This window comes from Uloborus diversus, chromosome 4 (genome assembly GCF_026930045.1).
Source record: "Uloborus diversus isolate 005 chromosome 4, Udiv.v.3.1, whole genome shotgun sequence".
In the NCBI taxonomy this organism is placed as follows: domain Eukaryota; kingdom Metazoa; phylum Arthropoda; class Arachnida; order Araneae; family Uloboridae; genus Uloborus; species Uloborus diversus.
This window is the reverse complement of record NC_072734.1, coordinates 14,186,283-14,213,322: the sequence shown is the minus strand read 5'-3', so window position 1 is coordinate 14,213,322 and position 27,040 is coordinate 14,186,283. Positions and strand designations below refer to the sequence as shown.

Genomic DNA, 27,040 nt, shown 5'->3' with positions numbered 1-27,040 from the left:
GCGAAGCAATCTTCTGGGGTTGGTGAACGTCAGCGAGCAGGATACTGAGCCCATTAGTCTGTGAAAACAAAATATGGATTAATAAGCAGCTGTTCAACTATGTCGCGTCAAATGAGGAAAAAGAAATCATAATTTCAGTGTTTCAACTTTACATCCTTCCCTTTCTCTTGGATGAGTTGAGCGATACAATTTTGTGCATTGTCCCATTCTGTGAGAGCAACTGGTATGAAAAATTTGATTTTAAGACTATTTGTTGACGAATTAAAACGTGTTTATTTTCACCCCAGAGATTAGGGGGTGAATGTAAACACTCCATCGATTTCTCTACGAGGTTGATGTAGGTAGATAATTGTACTATATACAATCAATTTAGAAATTTAAGAAGTTCTACACTGGTTTTTGTCTACGCAGAACAGATTTATTTATTTATTTAGTCACTTGCTTAATAAAAATTTCAGACTATTCTAGTGTTTTCTTCATTGATTTAAAGAAAGAAAGAGAATGAAAAACTTTTGCTGGATACAAATAATTTTATAACTGTAACAGCCTCATATAGGGATAGTTAACTTGCGGCCCGGCTACATCCGGCTTTCGATCAGATTTCGTCCTGCCCACAGGAAGCTTACAAAGTTAAGAAACCTTTTTTTTTTTAAATTTAATAATGTACTCCATCTTAAGCATCTTTTAACAAAGCTAATCCCAAAAAAATCTGAAAAACCACCGAGTGCTTAGTTAAAAAAGGAAAAAGAAAGAAAAACAAACAAACAAACAAGCAAACGAACTGGACGATCTGAACTGAAATATTGTTAGGATGTTGGCCCTGCTCTTTTCCAAAATTTTACAATGTGGCCCTTGATTAAAAAAGGTTGGAGAATCCTGGTTTTAAACATGAAACAAAATTTTCTTTTTGGATGAAACTGAGAAAAGTTGTTTTCGTGATGTATCCGAATGAGCGATATAATGATTTAATGTGAATAATTTCTTTACATTATAGTTAGTAAATGGGTCGTGATAAAGTTCAAAAATACAATCGGATTCGTGGGTAAATCTGGGATCGTCTTGGTGAGTACTGAGGACATAAAGTGAGTACTAACTGATCATAAGGAAACCTATCCAATCTCCAAAAATGTTGTGGAGGTGAAAAAAATGAATTTGACTAACAGCAAAATAATTTTATCATATATTTTGGGTACAGAATGGAGCATACCGGCTTAACAGATTATGTCTCAGGGTGAGAAATTTTCGTATACAGTGATCTCTCGCTTATACGCGACCTCTGTTATACGCGTTTTTCACTTATGCGCGTTTTTCTCACGGGCCCGGCCAGCGATATAGGAAAACAATGTTAACTCTTGTTCATTTATACGCGAAACCTAAAATGCACTTTTCACTTATATGCGCGATAAATTTTTTTCAATTTTGGTTAAATCGCCTAATTCACGCTTTGCTTATCGGAGGATTTGTACCCTTCTTGTTCTTTCTCTTGAAATACATTCACACGACTATTCCATTGTTCGGATTCTTCAATGAACGTGTTTTTTTTTTTTTTTTTTTTTGGCACAAGTGTTCAATAGGGGGTGGTATTAGTCTTGTGATTGACTTCGAGAGGGGAGAACAGGTTACACACAAAACGGTTGACGTCACTAAAAATCGTGCTCTAGCGGTACGCGTTGACATAGCCTATCGAAAATCTTTTGCATCCTCGCAGACTATAGCACTGATCATGCGACATTTTTTTTAGGTTTTGGGGAATTCGCTTACGTACTGTACAGTGCATAAAAAATGACAAAACGTACAATTTCAAATTTGGCTTTTTTATTAAATCACAATGTATAAATGGAAGTTATGTGCGAATTTATTCATTAGTATTAGTAGTATACTATTAGTATTACTATAACTGATGTTAACTTATTGAATTTAAGCTAATTTTTGGGTTTTTCACTTATACGCGAATTTCACTTATGCGCGAAAATTTCGTTGTCCCGTTTGGTCGCGTATACGAGAGAGATCACTGTATATATATATTTGAAAAATAAAAAAAAATCAAGGAGGTATCGCCATTTTAATTTTGAATCTGTGTCCTTTTGAACGAAAACCTGAATGTCGATAGCTCCAATTTCACAGAAACCCTAACATATCACCCCTCGTACCTTCATGTGAAAGTAGGGGAAAATGGGGCAAAGTGAAATAACAGGGCAACGAGAAAAGGTGAAATATCTACTCTGCGTTTAGTGCCAGCTGTCTAGTAAATTTTTAACAACGTAGTTGCATATGTAGTCTAGGCCAGTCATGAAAAAAACACCACCAAAGCTTAAAGTATTTGATAATACAGTCAATTTCAAAAAATTGTTACTCTTACTGTAATATTTGTTTTAAGTCAGAAATTATTTTTGATGTTATAAAATTACAAAGCTCTTGTTATTAACATATTAAATATTAATTGAAACCTTCTAATATGCGGTGCAATATTTATTTCGTTAATATTAAACTTATTTGTATTTTAAATATTTTGCTCAAGTAGTCGAGTACGTGCGGGGCAAAGTGGATGGGGCAAAGTGAAATAGCTTATTTCGTTTACTCACTTAATCATTTACTAAAAAACACTTACGTATTCATTTGCTAATTAATTCATTTTCATTCCTTCATTTAGTAATTCACTTATTTATTCATTCATTCATTTATTTTCTTTTTCATTCACCCTTTTACACCCTCATTTAGTTTTTTCATATATTAATTAATTTTTTAGTTTCATTATTCGTTTATTGTTCCATTTTTTTTCTTTTGTTCACTCAAAATTTTATTTACAAATTCATTTAATCAAAAATACTTTTTATAATCAAAATAAAAAGATTTCATTAGCAAAATATTTCATTTTTCACTTTGCCCCATGAAAAAAGTGAAAAATTTCCACTTTTTTTTTGAAGACTTAGAATTATTGCCAAAAACAAAAAATACTGTTTCAATGAAAGCTTTGTTATAAAATACGATGTCCTTTCTTTTTGTACTATAATTTTCAAAACAAATTTAAAATTTGTTCATTGTATAAAAGCTCAGTCATCTTAGCCATTTCATTTTGTCCCAGATTCCCCTACTTGAACCTAAAACTAGTGGATTAAAATACTTAAAATACATCACCAGCTCAGTTATTCCATCCGAGGACTGCAGTTTCGTGCTTTTTAGCACTCATCAGCCCGGAATAGGAATCACATGAGCTGGAGGCGAAAAACCTCTTAAGGGAGCCAAGAGAGCCAAACAAACTGGTAGCTAATGCAGAATTAGCTAATCAGATGAGCGACCGCAGCAATGGTGCGGTTCAACTTACTACAAATACCATGCTTTGCCATCAATCTTTGAGTTGAACCGCACCATTGCTGCGGTCGCTCATCTGGTTTGCTAATTCTGCATTAGCTACCAGTTTGTTTGACTCTCTTGACTCCCTTAAGAGGTTTTTCGCCTCCAGCTCATGTGATTCCTATTTCGGGCTGATGAGTGCTAAAAAGCACGAAACTGCAGTCCTCGAATGGAATAACTGAGCTGGTGGTGTATTTTAAGTATTTCTGCCTTAGCCCTGGCTTAGGGCGGTAACTTACTACAAAATAGTGGATTAAAACTTGGAGATTTTGGACATGTGCTTTTTTGAAAAAAAAGAAAAGAATAGTTTTCGTTCAACAGATGCAACTAGGTTATGTTCCCCTTTGTTCGAAATGAAAACTTTAGAGAACGGATTTGTTACCATTTGATAGAATCTTTTGCGTATGGAGCTAGGAGGTTCGGTTAAAACCAACTGAAGGAGAGAAAATGGGAAAAACGAGTTTTCTAAAAACTGTATATGTTTCTTTTTTGGTAGATTACTCCTCAGTTGATTATGTTTATATTTTGAAAGATTTGAATTGTTCGAAAGGTTCCTTTTGACTGAGAAGACATTCTCTTGTCTGTTCGCAGGGTGAAGCCGCCGTGGCTGGCTGCCAGAAGGATAGGATGTCCTTCACCAAAGCATCCTTCAAGGCATCTGCCACCTCGTACCGATACACGGAAGGTAAGTTGGTGATTCATGCAAATTTCCAGGCAGTCGTCACAGAGCTTTAATCCGCGTCTAGACTGGAGGTGGCTCAGGGAAGATTTCGATTACTGATATTCTTGGCTTTTTTTTCCCCCTATCGTCACTTAAGTTTTTGATGTCAAAGACTAGGCGCTAATGTTATAAAGTCTTGCATTGGTAAAGTTCATAAAAAACATACTATTTAAGATTTATTCATAATTCTTTTATTTGGATCTTTAAGCCATGAAGCCCTCCTCCCCCGTCACCTATTCGTGCAATATTAGATAAAGGCACGTAGGCAAAAATTTGAATAAATGATCTCTTTATATATTAAAAAAAGTAACTACAAAGAAATTGTGTAAAGATATCTTCGGCGGATCTGCGTCCAGGAGGCCCCATAGCCCATACAGCCTTGAAATTTCTACAAAATTACTTCGAGCCCCGGGTGTCTGAACCTGGGGAAATACCAAAGGAAACATTCGCCTATAACTTGCTTGTTTGGAGAAACCATGCATTATTTGGAGGAACTTCCCTATCGTCACTTAAGTTTTTGATGTCAAAGACTAGGCGCTAATGTTATAAAGTCTTGCATTGGTAAAGTTCATAAAAAACATACTATTTAAGATTTATTCATAATTCTTTTATTTGGATCTTTAAGCCATGAAGCCCTCCTCCCCCGTCACCTATTCGTGCAATATTAGATAAAGGCACGTAGGCAAAAATTTGAATAAATGATCTCTTTATATTAAAAAAAGTAACTACAAAGAAATTGTGTAAAGATATCTTCGGCGGATCTGCGTCCAGGAGGCCCCATAGCCCATACAGCCTTGAAATTTCTACAAAATTACTTCGAGCCCCGGGTGTCTGAACCTGGGGAAATACCAAAGGAAACATTCGCATATAACTTGCTTGTTTGGAGAAACCATGCATTATTTGGAGGAACTTCCCTCTCCTTCAACTCCATATTTAAATCACAGAAGTGGAGGTGACCGGTGACACCATCTGTCGATGATTAAGTCAGAGACCGTAGATTTGTGTCAAAGCCATCGATGACCTACTTACTTGGTATCCCTTCAAAAATGGCTATTGATTTTATGGCATTGAAAGGGTGAAGGATGAAATGATCGAGGTGATACTTTCATTTATAATATCTTTTCAACATACATCCATCCAAGAATACATGATAACTCAAAACATTTGCAAAATCTTTATCTTTTCTTTACTCTTTACTAATAATAAAGCTGACAGTCTCTCTGTCCGGATCTCTGCCGGTCAGGATCTCTGTGACGCGCATAGCGCCTAGACCGTTCGGCCGATTTTCATGAAATTTGGCACAAAGTTAGTTTGCAGCATGGGGGTGTGCACCTCGAAGTGATTTTTCGAAAATTCGATGTGGTTCTTTTTTTACATTCTAATTTCAAGAACAAAATTATCATAGGATGGACGAGTAAATTACGAAATTATTATAACGTGGAACCGTAACATGGGTACAAGCCAATCAGCGAGAAAATTCACCATACATTGCTTGCAAATATACTGGCGAACAAAAGACTTTTTAATTTTTCTATTACGGGCAAAGCCGTACGGGTTCACTAATTTGGAAATAAAAACGAAACTCCTAAGTATTACGGAAATAACCTTAATTTGTTCTAAAATTATTTTTCAATGAAATCACACATTTATAGGGTGCGGCATATCAACCTCCAGTATTTGAAGAGGGCACCGTGTGGGTTGTAGTGGAGATACAGTGGTGGAAGTGGTATCGACCAAGAGCAGTATACGTGTAAAGTAGTGACAATGACGTAGCTTTTGTGGAAGAGTATATTCGTAATGGTGGTTCTTTGAAAACTATTCAGCGAGCAATACGCATTCGATTCCAACATTTGACGACATTCCTTGTTTCAGACAGAAAAATTGCTCATTTTTGGTTATTAAACCTCGTATCCACTACTGATGTCTGACCACGGATTGTATGGAAAGACAAACATCCGTTTTACAACCGGAAATGGACGAATCTATTATTATTATTTTTTTTTACCGATGTCAGCTTTTGCAGAAGCAGAGTCTCATTCAAATGAGCGGAATACGCGCATCAAATTTTTATTTTCCCCCTTATTCACATAGATTCGTCTTATCTGGACATTTGAAAATTCCATGCAATCCGTGGTTGGACAGTATTGCTCTGAAAAAACGCCTGGCCTACTTGAGATCATAAAATGTACTGACTCCAGTATTGCATCCACCTATTTATTTATTACTGAAATTTAGCAGACATATGAAAGAAGTCGACGTTGGTTTATTGAGCACAATCTTCAGAAAAGTCTCGTTCAGGTTCTATCTGTTGAAACTCACCCTTTTGCGTTTTTAAAAACGAGATAATAATTTTTGAACCAAATCGAGAAGCAATCAATTCTTTGTGATGAGATTTTACGGAAGTATTTCACTTTTTGATTCTAGTTTCAAAATTGTATTTTCTTTCAAATGAAAAGTCACTTAAAAAATATTTTGAACTTGAATATTTTATAGCGGCTCCATACTTGGAACATAGACAACAGTTACGCATGCTGCAATCCAGTTAATTGAGAAATAAACTTTTTTTTAAAAAAAACCAAGGCACCAAGAGGTGAGATGAGAACATCAGGTCTGTCTTTGGATGATTTAGAGCGAGATGCCCAACGCCATGGGCCCGAAAGTCCTGTGGTCGGTCGTTCAGCAATTTATCACTGGCATAGGTCACTGTAGGAAATTTCCCTTTCCATCAGCTGCCTATGAGTCAGTGAGAAGAAAGGGATGTATAAGTGAAAATTTTCAAGTTTTGAGAAAAACGTTTTAAAATCCACGGTCTTAGGTAGGCTTTTATAGAATTTTTTTTCTAAATCATGCTATACAGCAGCATCTACCAGAGCTGCTAGTAGGGCAATGTAGGGCAAAGTGAAATAGAGCAATATTTACTCTGCTTTTAGCGTCACCTATCTGGTAATAGGTGAACTATAGGGGAACTATAGAACCCAAAGCGGGGCGATTTTCGAAGAACGCTCGAAAATTGTAGTTTTTGGATTTTAATCGCAACAATTTCGTTTTTATTTCCTAGCAGGGTTCTTGAACTTCAAAATAAAAAGTGATTTTTGAATTATTTCAAACCCAATATTTATTTATTATAAAACTTAACAAACATGTGAAAAACCTGCTTTGCCCTACCTAACCATTGAGCTCAAAGCGGGTAAGGTCATCTAATTGTGGTTTGGGTACATCTGCCAATCAGATATGAAATTATAAATGATTAAAATAGTTGACTAGCTACCTGCCGTTGGTGGTGTATTTTATGTTAGTCAATATTATTGACAATAAAAAAAATAAGCTGGTCTTCGACTAATCACAAGTTACAAATCTTCATTAAAAAAAAGTATCATTTTTTAAAATTTAAGCCTGGTTGCTCCATGCCGCTTCACTGCTGCTTCGCTGGGACTGATAATAACTCGAGGGTGTTCGGGTAAACACGACATACGTATTGATCGCCGATAACACACCATGGGGGGGGGGGGCATACGAAGGCCTACCCGCTTTGGGCCACCCTCCCCTATAGTAGTGTATGTAATCTATTCCAGTCAAGAAAAAAATACCACCGAAGATTAAAGCATAGATAATACAGGAAATTTTCAAAAATTGATACTCATTTTTTAATATTTTGTTGTAAGTCAAAAATTATTTTTGTTATTATAAAATGATAAAGTTCTTGTTACTAACATTTTGAATATTAATTGAGACCTTCTAATACTCTGTGAAGTATTTATTTAGTTAATATTTAGCTTATTTGTGTTTTAAATATTTTTTACTATCGGTCAAGTACATGCGGAGCAAAGTGAAACAGTTTATTTTGTTTACTTTGTTTACTCGCTCAATCACTTACGTATTTATTTATTAATTCATTCATTTACATTCCACCATTTAGTAATTCTCATATTTATTCATTCATTCATTTATTTTCTTATTCATTAATTCTTTTGCTTATTCATTTATTTTTCGTCATGTGTTGAATAATTAATTAGTTTAATTTTCAGTTTATTGTTTTAGTATATTCATTTTTTCATTTAACCTTTTATTTACTAATTCATTTGATCAAAAATATTTTCGATAATTAATACAAAATATTCCATTAGAAAAATATTTTATTTTTCGCTTTTCCCCATGGGGGAAAAAAGTGAAAATGGTCTTTTTTTTTTTTTTTTTTTTTGAAGGTGCAAATTTACTGCCAAAAATAAATAACACTGTTTCAATGCAAGTTTTATTTTTTAAATAGAATGTTCTTTCGTTATGTACTGTAATTTTCAGAATAAATTTCTCATTTGTTCATTTGTTTTTTCCAAATCTCAGTCATTTTAACTATTTCACTTTGCCCCACATTCCCCTACTATCTTTTGCCGCAAGACAGAGGAGAGGTTCACCCACCATTTGCACGGGATATCTATTGATGATTAAGCCAGCTGTCGTAGATCTGTTTTAATCGCCACCAACGATGGTCTAGCAACTTGGTGCCCCTTTTGTTAGCTTACTATAGGTATAGGAGGCTGGAGGAAATTTCCTTCCTTTCCTACCTCGAATCCAAATTGTTTATGTCAAGATGTCTGGTAATGACATTTCTCGATGGTCAATCTAGTTGTTGCATATCTGTATTAGGGACAATGATGGATAACAATCTATGTGCCCTTTTACGAAGACGCAATTTCATTGCGTTGAGGGGGTGAATGTTGAAAAAGCAAAGAGTCTACAATTTTTGAGGGAGGAAATACCTTTTTTCAGCAAGTAATCGTGGATTTTAAAATGCTTTATCCATCAAAAACAATTTCAAAGTTTTTTTCTTAATTTTGCTTTTCTAGATGGCAGTGCAACAGAAAGCATTTCTCACCGGTCTGTGACTGCTTCTTCTTCCATGGATGAAGAATCAATGTCCGTGCATCGGTCCTCCCACCGGAAGATCGGCCATCACTTTATGGAATCCTCGGAGGACAGTTTGTCCGCCAAAAAATCTCGAATCAGTGGGTATGAAGCCTACGAAGCAGACGTGTCCACCATGTCGGGTAGCTTCGGAGGGAAGAAATCAACATTAGATTCCATTACGTACGGAAAAGACGCAATCTCAGAGAACAAGGTATGCAGCTTTTTTTATATACAGTTCTTGAACAGTCACACTGCTCTGTGCGAGGGAACTCATAAGTTTTTCGCATTGAATAGCGGGTTCTTTAGAATAAAATGTGCTTTAATGTCATTGATTTTTTTTTTTCATTTTAATAATGTCTTTGCACAATAGATATGTATCTGTTGCGCATCTGTAAGGAATTCATTGTATATTTTCGTCATACATGGTTTATTAGAAATATATCTGAATCACTTCGGTTTTGTCTGTATTGAACAAATTAAACTAAGTCACATTCATTTTCATTTTCTATTTTCATTTTTTAATTTCCAAATAACGTTTTTTTTTGAAAGGTATGTTTCAGTAGCGTAAGTATATGGAATTCATTTTTTGTTTCCAATGGTGCATACTTTCATGCACTGTTCTATCAGGCACATTAATTGAAAGCATTGATTACACAAACCCTCCCGGTTCGTGGTCTGGTGGTTACGAATTTGTTTTTTAGGATAGATGAGATTCAGGGTTTTATCCCGGCATTACAGTCACAACTTAAAAAAATAAAGATACGAGGTGATTGTAATAATTACACATTGTTCAATCAAGGATAAATTAGACAAAAAATTAGGGTTACTTTGAGGCAGTAGCCATATGCAGTGTAACCTAAGAGTTAAAATTAGTTACTGGAGAGAGCAAGTCCAATCATTGACTTATTAAAAGCCGAGGCAAAAATTCCAAATCCCGTGGTTCAAGGTTGAATTAACTACGACGAATGGGATCTACGTTTCATGTGAAACTAGTGAAAGAAACCTGATTTCTTCCTATACTTTACTTTGAAATCTATCATGTAACTTGTTTCAAGAACTGAAGGCTTCACATTCTCTACGTTTTGTTGTACTATTCGCAACTCCAATAAATTATAGGGGGCGCTGCAGCCACTGTCTATCACGCCGTAACTTATAACTTGCTTTGACGCTCAGCAAATGACAGTAATTTTTCGTCGTGTTTGTGGGAAGCTTTCTTTTCTATTCTTCTGAAATTACATTACATCACAAACTGTCTGAAGCCTGTAATTTACCTCAAAGAAAACACGTGGAATGGAATGTTTTACCGTTTTCTTTAGTATTGTTAATCACCGCAAGGTAGCGTATTCGAGTCTGGAGTTGCGAATAGTTTTGTCCTTTCTCAATGGGTGTTACCCATAGACTAATAATAAGAGTAGACTGAGCTTTCTCATTCTTGCTGATGAAGAAAATTGGTTCAAACATCTATCATGTGACTGGTGTAGGGGTTTGGCGAAACCTTTGGCACCATGGTTGCTAGATGACGGCGTTATCTATAGTTTGACACGCGACATTTATTTTAAGACGGAATCGACTTTCATTAGTTTCTTTTTTCTTTCCCCGGTGCAGAGATGGAACTATTTTTCTTCTAGTTATGAATTATTTTGACATTAATAATTAGCTTTAGATGCCAGTTTTCAGTAATTTTTATTTCATTTAAAACTGAAAATTTTAAGTGTAATGTTATGTGTTGAATAAAAGTATTCGCTGCAAACAAGTTGAAACAAGTTGCTTTGTATATTATGCTGAAACTTACTGCCTATACTAGATTTCTTACAATAGTGGAAGAAATTAGGGGACACAAAGTTTGTAATGAATGCCGAAGGAATTTAGAATTTCAAAATGTTGCTGTCTACGGAAGTTGTCCGCCGTAAGCTATACTAGATAGTGGCCAATTTAGAAATCCGTCACTGTAGTAAACCAAACACTGAATTATTTTCTCACTTTACATTCTTAAATCAATGTGATAGAAATAAGTTGTCTTCTCAAAACGAGTTTGGTATTTCAAACTGTCTAAATAACGTCAAATCATTATTAAACGGATATCACCACAAATTAAGAGGGGTCAAATTTTAGAATCCCGAAAATTTTAAAATTTCAACATAGAAATACGAATTATTTAAAGATAGTATGTGTATACATAAAAGAGAAAACTAAAAATCAAGACTGTTTTCATTTTAAAAAGGGGATCTTTCAAATTGGCTGAAAAAAAATTGTCGCCAACATTTAGACTAACTTGCTAACACTTAAAAATCTTTTTAAAATGCAATTCACTTCTCTGAGGATAAAAAAATACTTCCAGAAGCTAGCAAAATAGTGTATAAAATGTATTTCTATGAGTTTCACTGATAAAACTTAATATTTAATAGAAATAGTTATGAATTTCATATCGGAATACTGCTCGGAAAAGAATAATTGCAAGTAATGAAACAAAATGTAATAGTAATAGTACTGCATACTTGTGAAATGTTACAGGTAATCCTTTTACATATTTTTCTATGCAAGGAAATGCGCAGCAATAGTGAACCATTTTTCTCGCACTTGGATGTTATGAATAAGAAAATAAACTTATCGCTTGGCAAACATAAGACGTCGTCTGCTACGATCAACACTCGCCGTTGTCAGGATACCCACTAGTCACATGGTTTGGTTTGTGAGCAGCAAAAGGGTTGCCATAGCTCGATCTACTCTTATATCAACTACTCTTATATCTACTACGATCTACTCTTATACTACTCTCGATCTATATAGAGTCTATGGTATTACCCCTTCTTGATCTTGAGCTACAAAACACAAAATGAGTTGAAGAGTGCAATTTATTTAAGAGCCTTGGATTGACCCACAAAAAAAGGCAATTGAAAGTTTGAAAATATTGCATCTGAACACTTGGTTATTTTTGAATAGAAAATACCTAACTTTCCTAATGTTAAAAATCAAAATTGTGCGGGTTTCTTCTCTTCCTGTCATCTTGTATTTAATTCCTAGAAAGTCAGTTCTTACTAGAATTGGCCACTAATATGATCTTCGTCCTTTTCGTATAGTGTACTCCTCTAAAAGGAATTTCACGTCTCTAAAAATGTCAAGAATTTTTCCATACCTTTAAAAAAAAAAAAAGCTTGCACTATCTCTGCCTATCTTTTAATGGTTCAAATTAGTAAGAAAAGTGTATGCACTCATGTTTTGAAGTGTTAGTAAGGGGAGAGCGGGAAGGGGTTCTAATTAGAGGTGCTGAAAGCGAGGCACTCCTCTGGTTTTAGTCCTGATCCTAATTATTATGTGAAAAAAAAAAAAAAACCCAGAAACGTATTAACAATCTTGTTAGTGAAAGCGCGAATTTTATATAAAAAATGCCGGATAATTTCAGCATTAAAAAAATGCTAATAGCTTGATAATATTTCGCATCTAAAATGAGCAACGAAACCCATTACTAGTTAAAACAATTTCCGCAATTATGATGGTAATTTTGGAACGGTTCCTAATTGCATGCTTTTGAAGGATTAATGAACGTAACGTATTTCATCAAGGTACTACTTTTTTTTTATTACTGAAAAACTTACGACTTAAAGTAACAATTTTACCGTTATTTAACGATTCGAATGTACTATCTCGCACGATTAGCAGATTATCAAGCTAGAAATTCATCATCAAGAATTGGAAAGTTATACGTCCGCGTATAAAGTTAATGAGAAAGCAGCGAACAGGCTACTATCACCTACTTGTTGCTATTTTTATTGGAAGTAATGGTAGATTCAATTAAAATGAATTCTGAGAAACAATGCCAAGGCTTTTGGCAAGCGGCAGTAATCACCAAGGCCTTAGGGACGGAAATAAAGTGGAAGAATGAGGAGTAGTGAGATTATTCCAGAACGGGAGAGGGGGAGAAAAAAAAAGATCGTCTTGTCCCTCCACAAGCGCTGTCTATCGCGAGCTAACAGATCTTCAGAAGTTGTAACCGAAAGCTTCTCCTCTGTTTGTTCTTCGTCCTGTTTCAGTTCACTTAAAGTAGGACCCGTGTCCGAGTTCGATCAAAATGTTTTCGATAAACACTGCCCTGATAAACCTGGACAAAAAGCTCCAGGAAGAGAACAAATTTAACGAGTACTTGATAAAAGTTGAAAAATCTACTGGAATCGAACGGCGAAAGATAGTCCTAGGCACCTGCTTTGTCCTAGGTTTCCTAGTCATCATAGGATACGGTGCTCAGCTCATCTGCAATGGCATTGGCTTCGCATATCCCGCCTACGCATCCATATTGGCTATCGAGAGCAAGAACAAGGAGGATGATACCTGTTGGCTAACGTACTGGGTGGTGTTCGCTGGGCTGGCCCTCATCGAGTTCTTTTCGGACTTCATCCTTGCCCTTATCCCTTTCTACTGGATGCTCAAGTGCATGTTCCTCATCTGGTGCTTCCTGCCGTGGCGGCTCAACGGATCCAGGTTCATTTACTACAGGTTCATCCGGCCAGTCTTCCTGACTCATCTTGGGGAACCAGAGGAAGCTTCTTCTGAGGACAACTCCCCCGGGGAACACGAGAAGTCAAACTAAATTGCTCCGAATTTTGTGGCTTGGGACAAGGTTCTTTCCATGTTTTTCCTCCTTCTGACGTGATCGATTGTGATTCATCGAACGAATGACTCGAAGCACCGAAGAATGAACCCTCGGATGAATAAGCTCGCCAAGAAGTGTCGTCAGCGATTGTCGGAAATTACAGTGCCAGAAGCTTTTGGGATTTTTTCATAAAAATCAAAATAGTTCATCCTAAGATTCGCGTCGAATCGAATATCTACAGTGAACTTGTATGAAGGAATTTCGTCTCCCGTTTGCAAGAAGATACATTTGTGTTTTTTGTTACTGTAGGTAGATGCTGAATCGGTAAATTTAGTTCAATTTGTACTGGTTATTCAAATTAGTTTTATCACATATCTGCAGTGATCCGAAAATGAATCTCTCAAGCAACTGATCTCAAAGTGGGAAATTCTTGGCTTCTAATAATTTTGTCTTGAAGAAAAATGAAGTGTTCGAACGGTCCAAACTTTGAGGACACTGCTATCTGACAATAGTGTTGAGAAAGTCATTGCATTTTAAAACATCTTCCTTCTAAAAACATATCAGTTTCACGTAGTTAGTGCCTGTGACCTATCAGAACCGTTGGATATAAAATTGTTTTTATGAGGTATCTGTCAAGTTTCGGTTATTTCACATATTCGTATCGTACGAAAGTAACGGTGCATTTACTACATAATATAAATCTGTAAACATCATCAAAAGATTTAGGAAATTAAACAAGCCGAAAGACAAATCTTTTCCTCAATTTCTTACACAAGAGATTTCATCCTATCTATAAATAAATGCTTCCCGATGTCCATGTTCAAAAATAACCCTGGTTTTCCTTTTATAAAAATTTAATTTTCTGTATCTGCAAAATAATATAGTGAAGTACGATTTATGCGTTCAATATTTTATGCAATATTTTACTTGAAATACAATAATGAATTCTTATTACATGTAAGAAAATAACTAAAGCATGCTATTCCATGTCTTTTTATATTTTGTGCTTTATATGATGGTGGCAATAATTTTGGTTTTGCTATTACTTAATCAGGAAAACAAAATCACTAAAAAGGTAGTCATAAGTAATAAACGTTTAATTTTATGAGTAAACAGCATTGTGATTCACAAACTGCAAAGTATATTCTATGAAGAGGTCTCAATGGTGCTTTTTTACGGTTATTGCTTGCATTTCAAAACTCAGAACACTTTTGCTTTGCAAAAAGATTGTTTGAGACCTCGAAATACTTGTAGGAAATATATATTGCAATTTTGGTTTTGCAACGTTGTTTTTTCATATTAAGTTATTTATCGTTTTATTTTATAACCAAGTAAAAGCATTTTCTTTTTATTTAAATCCACTAACTTTATTGAAATGTCTAGCTCTGCATCACGTTATTGGTTCGACGTATCTTTTTTTTATAACTATATTAACTTAAGCAAAATAATACAAATACAGAAAAAAGTAATTGTTATTCTATTGATTATTTTCTCTTTCTTTTTCACCAGCTTAAAGTGATTAAGGGCTCCCCAATCGAAGGTCACGGGAGGTCATTGTGAGTTCCCAACCAGTTTATAGTTTCGGCAAATTTTAGGACAGTATTGAAGTACTATGTTTAAAGAAAAGCGATACCTCATCCATTAAACTCCCGTTTATCCGCGGAATAGGGTGGCACGGTAACCGCGGATAATCGAAAACCGCGGATAATCCGAATAATAGGTAAAAAACGATACTTAGTGTATGCAATAGATAAAAAATATTAGACTCGCACATTGATTTATATATAACTAAAAACTTTGCTACATTGCATTTGTTAACATTGAATATAAAAAATATATGTAAAATCTAAAAGCGAACAACAGTACAATCATAAGTTTTTTTTTAAAAGGACCTGCAGATAATCCGAGCCGCGGATAATCCTACCGCCGATAATCCGACCACCGATAATCGGGAAATTACTGTATCTCTTTTAGCATGCATGCACATTTACCTACCATTAGAATTAGGCATATTCGCATGCTTGTATTTTATCATTCGGCGAAGTTCCGAATTTCATTCCATAAATAGGGAATTTTCTCGTTCCCAAAAAATTAAGTTGTTTGAAAGTAATGTATTACAGTATGAGTAACAGTGCAGTGGATTGCATGGTTTGTGTACACACTTCTTTTCCTGCCCTTTAAAAGTGAGTTCATCTTGAAAAATACAAAGGTCACCAAATTACGACAATGACTTCAGGATTTCTGCGAGCCATATAAAAATGACATTGAATCTTTGCAGTTTTTTAAAACGTCAAAAACAGGCACACACATATTTTAATTTTTATCACAAAAATAAAATAATCCCTTTGTGTAAAAATTAAATACATGAATTGATGAAGCAATCGACTAAATATAAGCAATGTACTATTAAATTTCATATCTTTAGAGACTTGAAAATGTATCATTTTCGGAAATTTTAACTAGCTGTTGAAATCAGATAAATATTTAATAAATATTTTGTGGTATTTTCAGGGCTTGATTATCCAGAAAGTCCGGAAAGCTTGAGCTTCCCCTTAAAATTTTCAGAAGGCCCAAAAATGCCTAAAGAACTGCTTAAGTACTTTAGAAGAATTTTAAAAACTAAGAATACATTTCATAAAATGTGGTCATATGCTATTTTTAACTGGGATTGGGTCCAGCAGCTATAAAGCACCTAATAACATTTATTAGTTTTGTGAAGTGATAGATCTGCTCCAACAGATAACCACCCTCAGTTGATAAAAATTGCAGAGCAAATACATGTTATGTGCAAGACTTATATTCATGAGGAGGGGGGGGGGATAAATTTTAAGCTGAGGTCTGCTGAGTCACTTTTGAAAGTACTATTTTTGTCATTAGTAAGTTTTGTTTCAGTGTGCATATAACTTTCAGAAAAATAAAATAATCGAAAAGCAAAAATTGGGGAACTCCAAAATGAGAATAACCTTTTCTAACTTCCGAGGTCAATCTAGCCCTAGACATTATGTTTATCGTCGTGCGGTTACCTGCCTACAGAAAAAGCACTGCAACAAAAGTAGGGGGATGTGGGGCAAAGTGAAACAGCGGGGTAAAGTGAAATGGCGAAATATTTACTCCGCTTTTAGTGCCACTTACCTAGTAATATTTTAACTATGTAGTAACATATTTAGTCTTCTAGTCGGGAAAAAATTACCTCTGAAAATCAAAGCATATGATAACACTAACAATTTTCAAAAATTGATACTAAAATTGTAATATTTTGTTGTAAGTCAAAAAGTATTTTGATATTATCAAATGATAAAGTTCTTGTCATAAACATTTTAAACATTAATTTGGATCTTCTAACGCAGTACATATTTAGTTAATATTTAGGTTATTTGTATTTTAAATATTTTTCACAATTAGTCAAGTGCATGCGGGGCAAAGTGAAATTAGTTCATTTTGTTTACTCATTCAAGCATTCACTTAATCTTTTACGTATTCATTTTATTAACTAATTTATTAGCATTCCTTCATTTAATAATTCTCTTATTAACTCATTCATTCACTTATTTTCGTATTCATTTACTCATTTATCTTTCCTCCTATTTAAATCAATTTATTTATTTATTAGTTTTTTGTTTCAGTATGTTTTCATTCATTCAATTATCCTCTAATATGATTATTCATTTGTTAAAAAATATATTTCACAATCGAATAAAAAATATTTCACTAAAAAATATTTTATTTTTCACTTTGCCCCTCGAAAAAAAAAGTGAATTTGCGTGCTATTTTTTGAAGGTGTATTCAAAACTAATGACACTTTCTTGCAAAAACTTTTAGTCTTTTGGTTGAAAATACTTTTGCTTTATGCATTTAAAATATGCAACTTATTTATCTATGTAGGTTGGAGAGGTTCTCAACCTTTTATGCTCTACGCTCTCCTTTGAACATTGATGTGAGGTCACGCCCCCTCCCATCAACATAAGTAGTCGCATACGTGGGTCAATATAAGTAATAGAATAGAAAACTCGGTATTTGAAACTTATTCCTATTGATTTGAAAGTACAGGTACGGCTTCGTTTATCCGGATTATCTGGGACCAAAATAGTCCGGCTGACAAAAAATCCGGATAATCGGAGGAGTATAGAGATAAGCAAAGCAAATCCCAAAATAAGCATCATTACGACAAAAAGAAAAAAAAAAGAAAGGAAAAAAAGAAAGGAAAAAAAAAAGATAAGAAAGAAAAAAAAACCCCTAGAATTGTTTAAGACATTAAAAAATACCAAAACAATTTTTCACATAATTTTTTAACAAGAAATTGGTCCACTGTCTTCTGGTTCAAACACGTATATTGTTTGAATTAAGTACGTTCATCTGAACGCTTTATCAATATAGTTCAGTTGCAGTGATGTTTGTTAGATTACCGTAATTTACAATACAATCTATGCAGGAGCAGTACATTTAAAGAAAACAAAGAGTGAAAGCTCGGTGTATTTATAGCTACGTCCTTCCTATAATATTTTAAAGTTGTTTCTGTGAATATAACTTTGTTGAAAAGGCTACAAATTTAATTCATGGTAATGGGGTCGTTTCCAAAATTTTAAAAGTATTTTTTTCGAAAAGAGCACGTTTAAAAACGTAGAATCTGACCATTTTTAAATAATTTCTTTAAGTTTAATATTTTTAAAAAATACTTAAATCGGGGCTCTTTCATCGTTTAACGCTTCTGCCGATGACATCACAAATGATGAAATGCCATTCCGTGTTGCCATTCACGGTCCAAAATATTTTATTCGCATCTTTACTCACGTGTATTGGCAATGATATGGTTGATAACAAGCGCAGATTTTAATTCGCTGCTTGATTATCATAACGTGGAAACGTAGTAGAAAAATGCGCCAAAATGTGACGTCATAAAGACCACGCCTTGTTTGAAAAATCGGACAGTTTAAAAATTAATTTAAAAAAAAAAAACAGTTGGGAAAATGAAAGTATTTTCTGGGTCCATGTTATTTTTTTTGCTCGATCTATCCATTTCAGTGACTCAAAGTAGCACTTTTGACTGAAGGAAACCACCCCATTCGGAGAGATTCAGATAAACAAGGGCCGGAAAAATGAAATTCTACTCTATAGACAAGTTTGTATACTAAATTTAATATAAGGTATTCCGTAATTTATTTTAAAGATATTATTATTAGAACAAATGAAAGATTTAAATAGAAATTAATTTGAGGCTATCTAGGAACTAAGTGAGGTTTGCATATACTAAAAATATCAGTGGGAGGGCTTTCGCGGTTTGTCCTATGGAAGTTTTTTTTACGTTGTATAGTTGTAACTGTGACTTAGCTCGCCTCAGGTTAATTTCAATGTCTTACTCGATATTTTGACTTTATGTATGCTGATGCTGAAAATATAGATTCGCAGAGATATAGGGATAAAACTGCTCTGAAATTCCTTAAAAAAAAGGAAGAGGCTAATATTGAAAATATTTACGTGTCATTACAAAATTTAGCAAAATATAACACGTTTTATTTTATTTTTTTAAATATTTACGCCTCCCTCGAAATTCTTCTACGCCCATAAGAGGCATGCACTCCCCGTTCAGAACCCCCGATCAACATTATTTTTATTATTTAATATAGTATTGAAAGAAAATTCTTTTCTTTATCCGATGGCTCTTTTTACTTCCTTTTTACAAAGAAGGAAGTATTGTATTCGAAGAAAAATTTTGCTCAAAATTCGGCCTTAATTTCCATTTTGCTCACCCCCGAATTAATGTTGAGCTTTTTTTTTTTTTTTTTCAACCCGACCACACGCGGATAAGTGCCTAAGAACGTATAAACACTCGAAATATCCATTTTGACATTCCCCGAGTTAATTACAACGACTTTTCTCGTGACGTCCGTATGTACGTATGTATGTATGTGAGTATAAACGGATGTGCGTATGTATGTCGCATAACTCAAGAACGGTATGTCCTAGAAAGTTGAAATTTGGTACGTAGACTCCTAAAAGGGTCTAGTTGTGCACCTTCCTTTTTGGTTGCCTTCGGGTGTTTCTAAAGGGGTATTTTGCCCCCTTTTTGAGGGAAAATCATTGTTAATTTCGATGTATACTCAAGTGGTGTTATAATTTGGCTGACACTTGGCGATACATCGCCAGTCTTTTGGTCTACAAGTTTGCGACAAATTTGGAGATTTTTTTTTATTTTTAAATCTGGTGTCAATGTGGCCGCTGGTGATATTTAGAGAGTAAACTATTGAATCACATTAAAATTGCCAATAATGGGAAAATGACATTAAAATTGGAGTAAAAGGAAGTCATGTGATGCACACATCAGCTCGTTGTGGACTAAGAGCGAAATTTCTTCCCTAACTGAGTTTGTGAAACGTCAAAAATCTCATCATAGCCTTTTAACCTGATGATGACGGATGGTTTGTCTTTACTCATTTTTTCAAGGTTATACCGTCTTTCCTTGGCACGTCTTGTTTTCTGGCAACGTTTGATCTGAACACCTCAACAGCTCTTTTTTGAAATTTTACATTTGGTTACATTGAGAGGTTCGGTAGATAAACGAAAAGTAATGTATATCGATGATTAGTAAAGACAGAAGACGTTTAAATAGAGAAACTTTTGTTACTTGTATTTATCAGAGCTGCGGAGTCGGAAGGAAAATGGTCGACTCCCACTCCAGGATTTTGAAACGTTCGACTTCAACTCAGATTGAGACTCCAGCTTTTTTATTTTTTTATTTTCGATTTCTTTTTCAAATCACCCTCCCCCCTCATGTTAAAGGAGGAAACATCTAAACAGAGATTGAAATATGAATTCCTTTTCATGAAATTTCGCGTTGTATTTATTGTAAACCTAAGATACATACAATGTTAGAAATTCAATTTAAAAATCAAAATATCCAATAGGTGCGATTTCTAAAGTGAGATTAGTAAAAAGTCCCATTTTTTAAAAAAATTAAAAGTGTTAATTTGCTCCCATTTAATGTTTAACAAATAGATGCTGATCAAATCCTGTGCTCTCAATTTTTGAAAGCACAGAGAAGAGTGAGAGAAAGAGTTTTGAAAGAAAAATTTTTTTTTTGCTAAGTCAAAAAACTTTTTTTCCCCTTTCCAGGGTGATACCTATTTGATGGGTGCCAACTCAACTTAGTTTCAGAGTTTATAAAAATTGAAATACTTTAATTCTGAAAAAATTCCCCAATAATAAATCTTAAATTTCATCCTAAAAATTTCAACAAAAATATTGCACTATATTGCGGAGAGAGATCGGGTGCATGTACGTCTGGAGCAAATTTTACACAAAAGGTGGCGGTATACAGCTTTGTACGAATAGCTTTAACTATACCTACATTTCTTGGCTCAATTTTTAATTTTAATTTTTTTATTGACAGTTTCAGAATTAACCTTGATATGAAGATTTTAGGATTAACTACAATTATTGAGTGTTGTAACCAATAAATCATGTACTAATTTTATTTTGTACCTTTCAGTGTTAACCAAGCTTTCTTAGATAAGGTTTTTAGAACTAAAAAATATTTATATTTTATCGGATCTTTTAGATTTGCGCTTTCGTGCCAACACTCCTTTGAATTTACCAAGCACCCTGAGAAGTTTCCCGACTTGCTCAAGCAATACATACATACCTTTTACTTATTTTATAACAGAGACCCCGGTAAAAAATGTATTGTTATTTTTATTTGAAAGTGATTATTTAAAAAATGTTAGGCAACAAAACTGTTTGCTGACAGTTGCTATCAGTTAAATAAAGTTAGAAAATAAGCAAACTAGAAGACGGCGTGACGTAGGTAGCTGTTACAGAAAGTTCGATAAACAATCAGGCCAGCTGGTTGCCGCAATGAGTTATTTCCTTATTAGTAGGTATTAATGCATGTAATCAAATTAATTGGTGGTCAATTTTTTAAAAAATGCAAGGAAAGTCAGTGAAAATTAAAGAAAAAAAGAAACCCGGAGTCGGAGCATGTTTTCGAATGACTCCGACTCCACAGCCCTGGAATTTATGGCAAAAAGTTTGATGAATGACATCACCATGGATGGAATGAGAAGGAAGATTAAAAAAGGATGAAATATTTTTGCCATTTACAGATACTACTGACACAAAAGAAAGATTTAATTTATTTTTGTGACGGTAACTGTGTGGCAGAAACGTGGGCGCTTACAGCAAAACTCAACAAATACTTCACACTACACGCGATGCGTGGAGAAATATCTGCTGAATATTATGAAATGGGATCGAAGGAGAATAATATGGCTAAAACTCCATACCAGGTATAATATGGTGAAAACGCCCGCAATTGAAATAGCATTGGTGCAGGTTATGTGTCTCTAAGAAATGGGAATAGCTGGATCTATTATCTTAGTGATATTAATCGTTCCATTAAAAATTGCCTTTCGAGTTGAAGAGGTTCCTGGAAGTTCATTCGAAATTGAAAATAGCCAATCGTAATACTTGGAAAGGGTGGGAGAAAATCTTGATCCAGTAGTGCATTGATAATGATCTAAAATAATAAGAAGCATCATTATGGGTTTTTTTTTCTTGTGTAAGTTACTTAGTGTTAGTCTGTATGTTCTCCCGACTTCCTTTGTTAATTGTTTACGATTTTTGTGGAGCTAGACACAAATTTGGTGATTCGCTTCAAATGTTTACTAAACAAGGAAACATGATTCATTGAAAACATGCGTTGACAAACATACCTTAGTTGCAACAAATATTGATCGCGAAGGAGACATAACTCTGGAAGGATTGAAGGCGAAAAGAAGGAAAATACAAAGCTCAATTTGAATTAGTTATTTCAGAAAGAGCATTTTTTAAAAGCTTGAGTTAGTAAGGTTCTCCCCCCCCCCCTCCGTTTTCCTTCCTTCTTTTTATTATTTTTTTATTGAAGAGTGAATCAAATACCAAGCTATCTTGATTAAAACACAGCTTAACTTTAAGTTACTCTTTTAGTTAACTTTAAATTTGTGTTTAAAAATAGTATAATATCGATATATTTCCAAATTATTAAATTTGAGAAGATACTGACAATTTAGAATTTTGGTAGACTGTCTAAAATTGACGCGTTTCACCTCCATCATTTATTCTCACCTCCGTAATAATGACATTGACAAAGGCTATTAAGGAGTTGAGAAGTAAGGATGCAGTAGGACACAGAATAATTGTCCCTATCATGGTTCATTCTTGACGAAAAAGTACTGGCAAATTAAAATCGATATGTTTTTGTTAAGCAAAAACATAAAATTCAATTTTAACCCCCAAAACTTTAAAGAAGTTTTCTAGAAAAAGATGGGAGGGGAGATGTAATTAAAAGCTGGGCCAGAAATTTTTTTTGACTGTGCCATTGCACCCCTCTTAACCTAACATCTTTGGAGATCGTCTAAAAGCTCGTTTTTAGAAATTCAGTTTCAAAAAGTTACAGTGGAAAAAAATCTGAACCCCCATAACCCATGCAAAAAAAAAAAAAAAAATGCTGGGAAGGCCTCTAAACCACCCCTCTCTCTAACAACACGGAAAATCATCTAAAATTGTATTTTAGAATTTTTATTTCGAATATTCCTAGAGAAGTTCCGAATCAATTCCTTCTCCTAACCAGAACAGAAGGCAGTTGCACCTTTTAAAACTTCAATTCTGAAAAATTTCTAGTGAAGAGTTCCCGAACTTCCTTTCCTTCGTAACATCGAACATGGTTTTAGATTGTGCTTTTGAAACTTCAATTTGGGATGGATTCCTTGATTGATGTGTTGTTGTTTTCGTGTGCAGTTTGGGGTGCGCTGCTTCATTTTTCCAACTGTACCGTAATTTGGTGGGAATTCCGACTTCTACAGTACACACATACCGTAAGGACCCGTTTATAGGGTAGACAATCATTCACAGCATAACAACATATTCACACAAAGGAAGGACAAGAGAGAGAAAGTACGTCCATGCCCGAGCCGGGATTCGAACCCGAACCTTCCTGTCGCAGCCAGACTTCTCTGACCTCTAGACAAAGCAGGCGGCGAATGAAGTGTTTCCTTTACTAAAAATAGCCTACAATCGCGTTTTTAGGACTTTAATTTCGAAAAATTCACATGGAAGGGCCTCTGAAACCCCCTTCCAGTAACCAATGACTGTTTAAAATTAGGGTTTTAGAGCTACAGTTTCGATAATTTTCAGCGGAAGAACCCCCGTACATGCTAATACTCTGCGTCTAACTTCATATTGCCAATTCTCTTTCTCTGCATGTGTATGCATATAGCAGTTCTCCTGATATGTGTGCAGTAATAACCCCATCCTAAGTTACAAGCTACATCTGTTCTTTCTCTCTCTCTCCCCCCTCTCTTTATATCTCTCTCTGTGTCTCTCTCCCCCTCCCTCTCCCTCTCTCCTTCTCTCTCTCTCTCTCTCTCTCTCTCTCTCTCTATATATATATATATATATATATATATATATATATATATATATATATATATATATATATATATATATGTTACATATAGGGGTCGTCAATGTCATACTGTAGTTAATCTTTGTACGGGCCTGAACCATGAAAGATACGTGAAATTCTTCCCCATAAAAAGTTCTTGGAATGCCCTGCCATGCTAATCAAGTGCCCTACATTATATCAATTCCTAGCAATGGCTCATTAAAAACCTGCATTTTTGCCGTTATAGACGAATCTTTCTATTTAAGAAAGAATTATTATCTTAGAAACGTTGTAAATAAAAGATGAGCGCTCCGTTTGGCACGAAATCCTTTCCTTCTAATATTATTTTCCAGATTTTAAGCATCTTGATACCTCATCATAATTTAATGAAAAATTTCTCTTTATTTTGTATTTTTCTCATGACCATTCAGTTTTCTGTCAACATAAATCAAAATCTTACACATAATGTATGTAAACGTAATCTTTGTATTTTTTGCGTCATTTTTTACTTAAACAAGTTTTTTTTTATTTATTAATTTTAAAATCTTTATTTCTTTCTCTGATTGTAGTTGATCCTCCATTTCTCTTTTATATGTGCCGTAAAGGTATGTTTTGTATAATATGAGGAGTGAAGAAAAATAAAATAAAATAAGCGGAATGATAGTGTTATGTGATTCTGCTACTAGGTGGCAGCACCAAACTCGAGGCGTTAAATAGCTGTAGCTGTAGAAGAGAAAAGCGCATAAGAGTTATTTTTCACCCATTCACTTTCTGCAGGTTTTCTTGTAGTACATCAAATAATGCAACGAAAGTAGATTTACAGATTTTTTAAGGGTTATCAGGAAGCGTTAAATTACTTACGTATCAGCATTATGTTATGTAGCACTATCATTATTTTTCCGATCTGTATCATTTGAGGAGTTGTCCACAAATGAGACAGTGAGAAGCAAAGGGATGGAAGTGTCAAAATTTAAAAAAAAAAGGGAGGTAACCAGTGCAAGTGGTAGGAGAACCTTTCCTCTGTTTAAGGGCATCAAATTGTTCTGATATCCCTCCCAGGCACTGCTACACAGCGGGATTCTGTTTTTTGCCCAATGAAAGCTTACCAAATATTAGAACTTAAAACGCGTTTTTCTCAAACTTTAAAACTGCCACTTACATCCCTTTGCTTCTCACTCTCAAATGATGTCACGCTTTGATGGGATTCATGAAATGTTAAGTTCTGCCACAAGGGAACAAAACAAAAGGAAACAAAAAGTAGGACATCACGTTTTTATTATTTTATTTTTTTTTTAAAATGAAAATGTTTATAAAAAATAGCGTGACGTGTGAATGACATCATTTATGGACTTAGGACAGCTATTTACGGAATGAATTCAGTCTTCAGCGACCCATTGCCATCACCTCCTTGATTTCAGTACTATTCGATTTTCGGTGATTTATTTTATACTAACGATACCCGAAGGTTTTTGCCCGTAGTAGAAAATTAAAAGGTCATTTGGTTCGCCTGTATATTTACAAATAATGGATGATGAATTTCTCGCCAATATGGCTATGTTCATTTGCTCGCCTACGTTACGGTTCCACGTTATGATAATTTGGTAATTTACTCTTCCATGTTATGATAATTTGCAGGATAAAATGTTTTTAAAATTGGAATAGAAAAAGAACAAAATCAAATTTTTGAAAAATTGCTTCGAAGTGCACACCCCTTGCTACAAACTAGTTTTGTGCCGAATTTCGTGAAAATCGGTCGAACAGTTTAGGCGCTATGCGCGTCACAGAGATCTGGACCAAGAGACTTTCAGCTTTATTATTAGTAGAGAAAATTAATAAAAATGTCTCATAGGGAAATGAAATAAATAGTAATTAAACTTAAATTCGTTTCTGATAGACTAAAAGTTTTCGCATTCAAGATTGCAGGCAGGTGCGCACTCTCTGTTTTTAAAAGTTTTAATGTTAGGTATGTTTCAGTTTACCTTTTCATATTTTTTTGAAATTCGTTTTAAATGTCGCAATAGTTTGAATTTTTTTTAAACTTTCCAAGTTTTCTCCGCAATCGTAAGCCACCCAAACATTTAAATATTAAAACAAATATTTTTCAACAAAAATATAAAACAAAAACTTTTTCTGTAATTTCGTTAGCTAAACTGCTTGGCGAATTTTTGAACTACCGTAAAGGATTTAAATGCCATTAAGAAGGAAATAATGCTTTTCGGTCACATTTCCGATGTAGGAATATTAAAACGATTATTGTGCCTTAAATTTGGTGACTGTACCTAATTCTCAGCTACCAAAATATGTTTTAATCTATTTAGATTGAAATTATAATATTGTTGAGAAGCTTTAGAAATTGCGCTAAGTGTTATCCGTTATGATAATTCTCAAAGTTTTTAATGATTTTTGATGACCGACTTTACTTTTTGGTGGACTTTTTACATTTTATAGCAACTTATAGGGGAATCATCATAACCTGAAAATGCCAAATTGGCCATAAATTTCCCATCCAGCATTCATTAAGCTTTGACAGTTTTAAAATGTTTCTTTCTTTCTTCTTTTTTTTGTGGAAAAAAAAAACAATTGGGCGATTTTCCAAAATTGAAACAAAATAATGCCCCAAGTTCCTAACACAAGAATGATTTGACCTAGAATATTTTCCCCGTTTTTTAATAGTAATAAATAACTTTTCCGATATTATTCCATTCCTATGAAAACAATAACTACAAAATTTTTTAATAGCCAGAAAGTCACTCTTTTGGAATTCCCCAAATCATTTCTCAAATGTACTTAAGTTATTTAAAAATTTTAGATCAGCGTTCCACAAATTTAACTTATACGGTAAACCGGGGTTACTTTGATACAGGTTTCACATATTTTGTATTGTAGCACCCTCATTTTTCAAGATATTTCAACAATTCTTGAACCAAACGATAGCTTAACATCCCAGCTTTAAATTGCCGTTTGAAATTTTTCGATATATTGAATAGGGAGGGAGGGGAGGGGGGGTCATTTCTTTTTTAAATTAATGTTACGCCATCATCCGGGGTTACTTTGTAACAAGGTGTTT

General features: G+C 34.3%; 2 protein-coding genes across 2 annotated transcripts in view; both read left to right on the top strand.

Moving 5' to 3' along the window:
* Positions 1-27,040, top strand: part of LOC129221576 (obscurin-like) — a 294,822-nt gene that overhangs the window by 25,332 nt on the left and 242,450 nt on the right. The window contains exons 3-4 of the mRNA XM_054856083.1: positions 3,943-4,036; positions 8,914-9,185. Coding sequence (XP_054712058.1) covers positions 3,943-4,036; positions 8,914-9,185 — 366 coding nt within the window. The remainder of the gene's footprint in view (positions 1-3,942; positions 4,037-8,913; positions 9,186-27,040) is intronic.
* LOC129221578 (receptor expression-enhancing protein 5-like) lies at positions 12,863-14,187 on the top strand. Its single transcript, XM_054856084.1, has one exon. It carries the CDS (start codon positions 13,041-13,043, stop codon positions 13,554-13,556), a length of 516 nt encoding a protein of 171 aa, XP_054712059.1. The 5' UTR covers positions 12,863-13,040; the 3' UTR covers positions 13,557-14,187.

Excerpts from the sequence above, each read along its gene's own strand:
- LOC129221578 (XM_054856084.1), top strand. The coding sequence starts at position 13,041 with ATGTTTTCGATAAACACTGCCCTGATAAACCTGGACAAAAAGCTCCAG.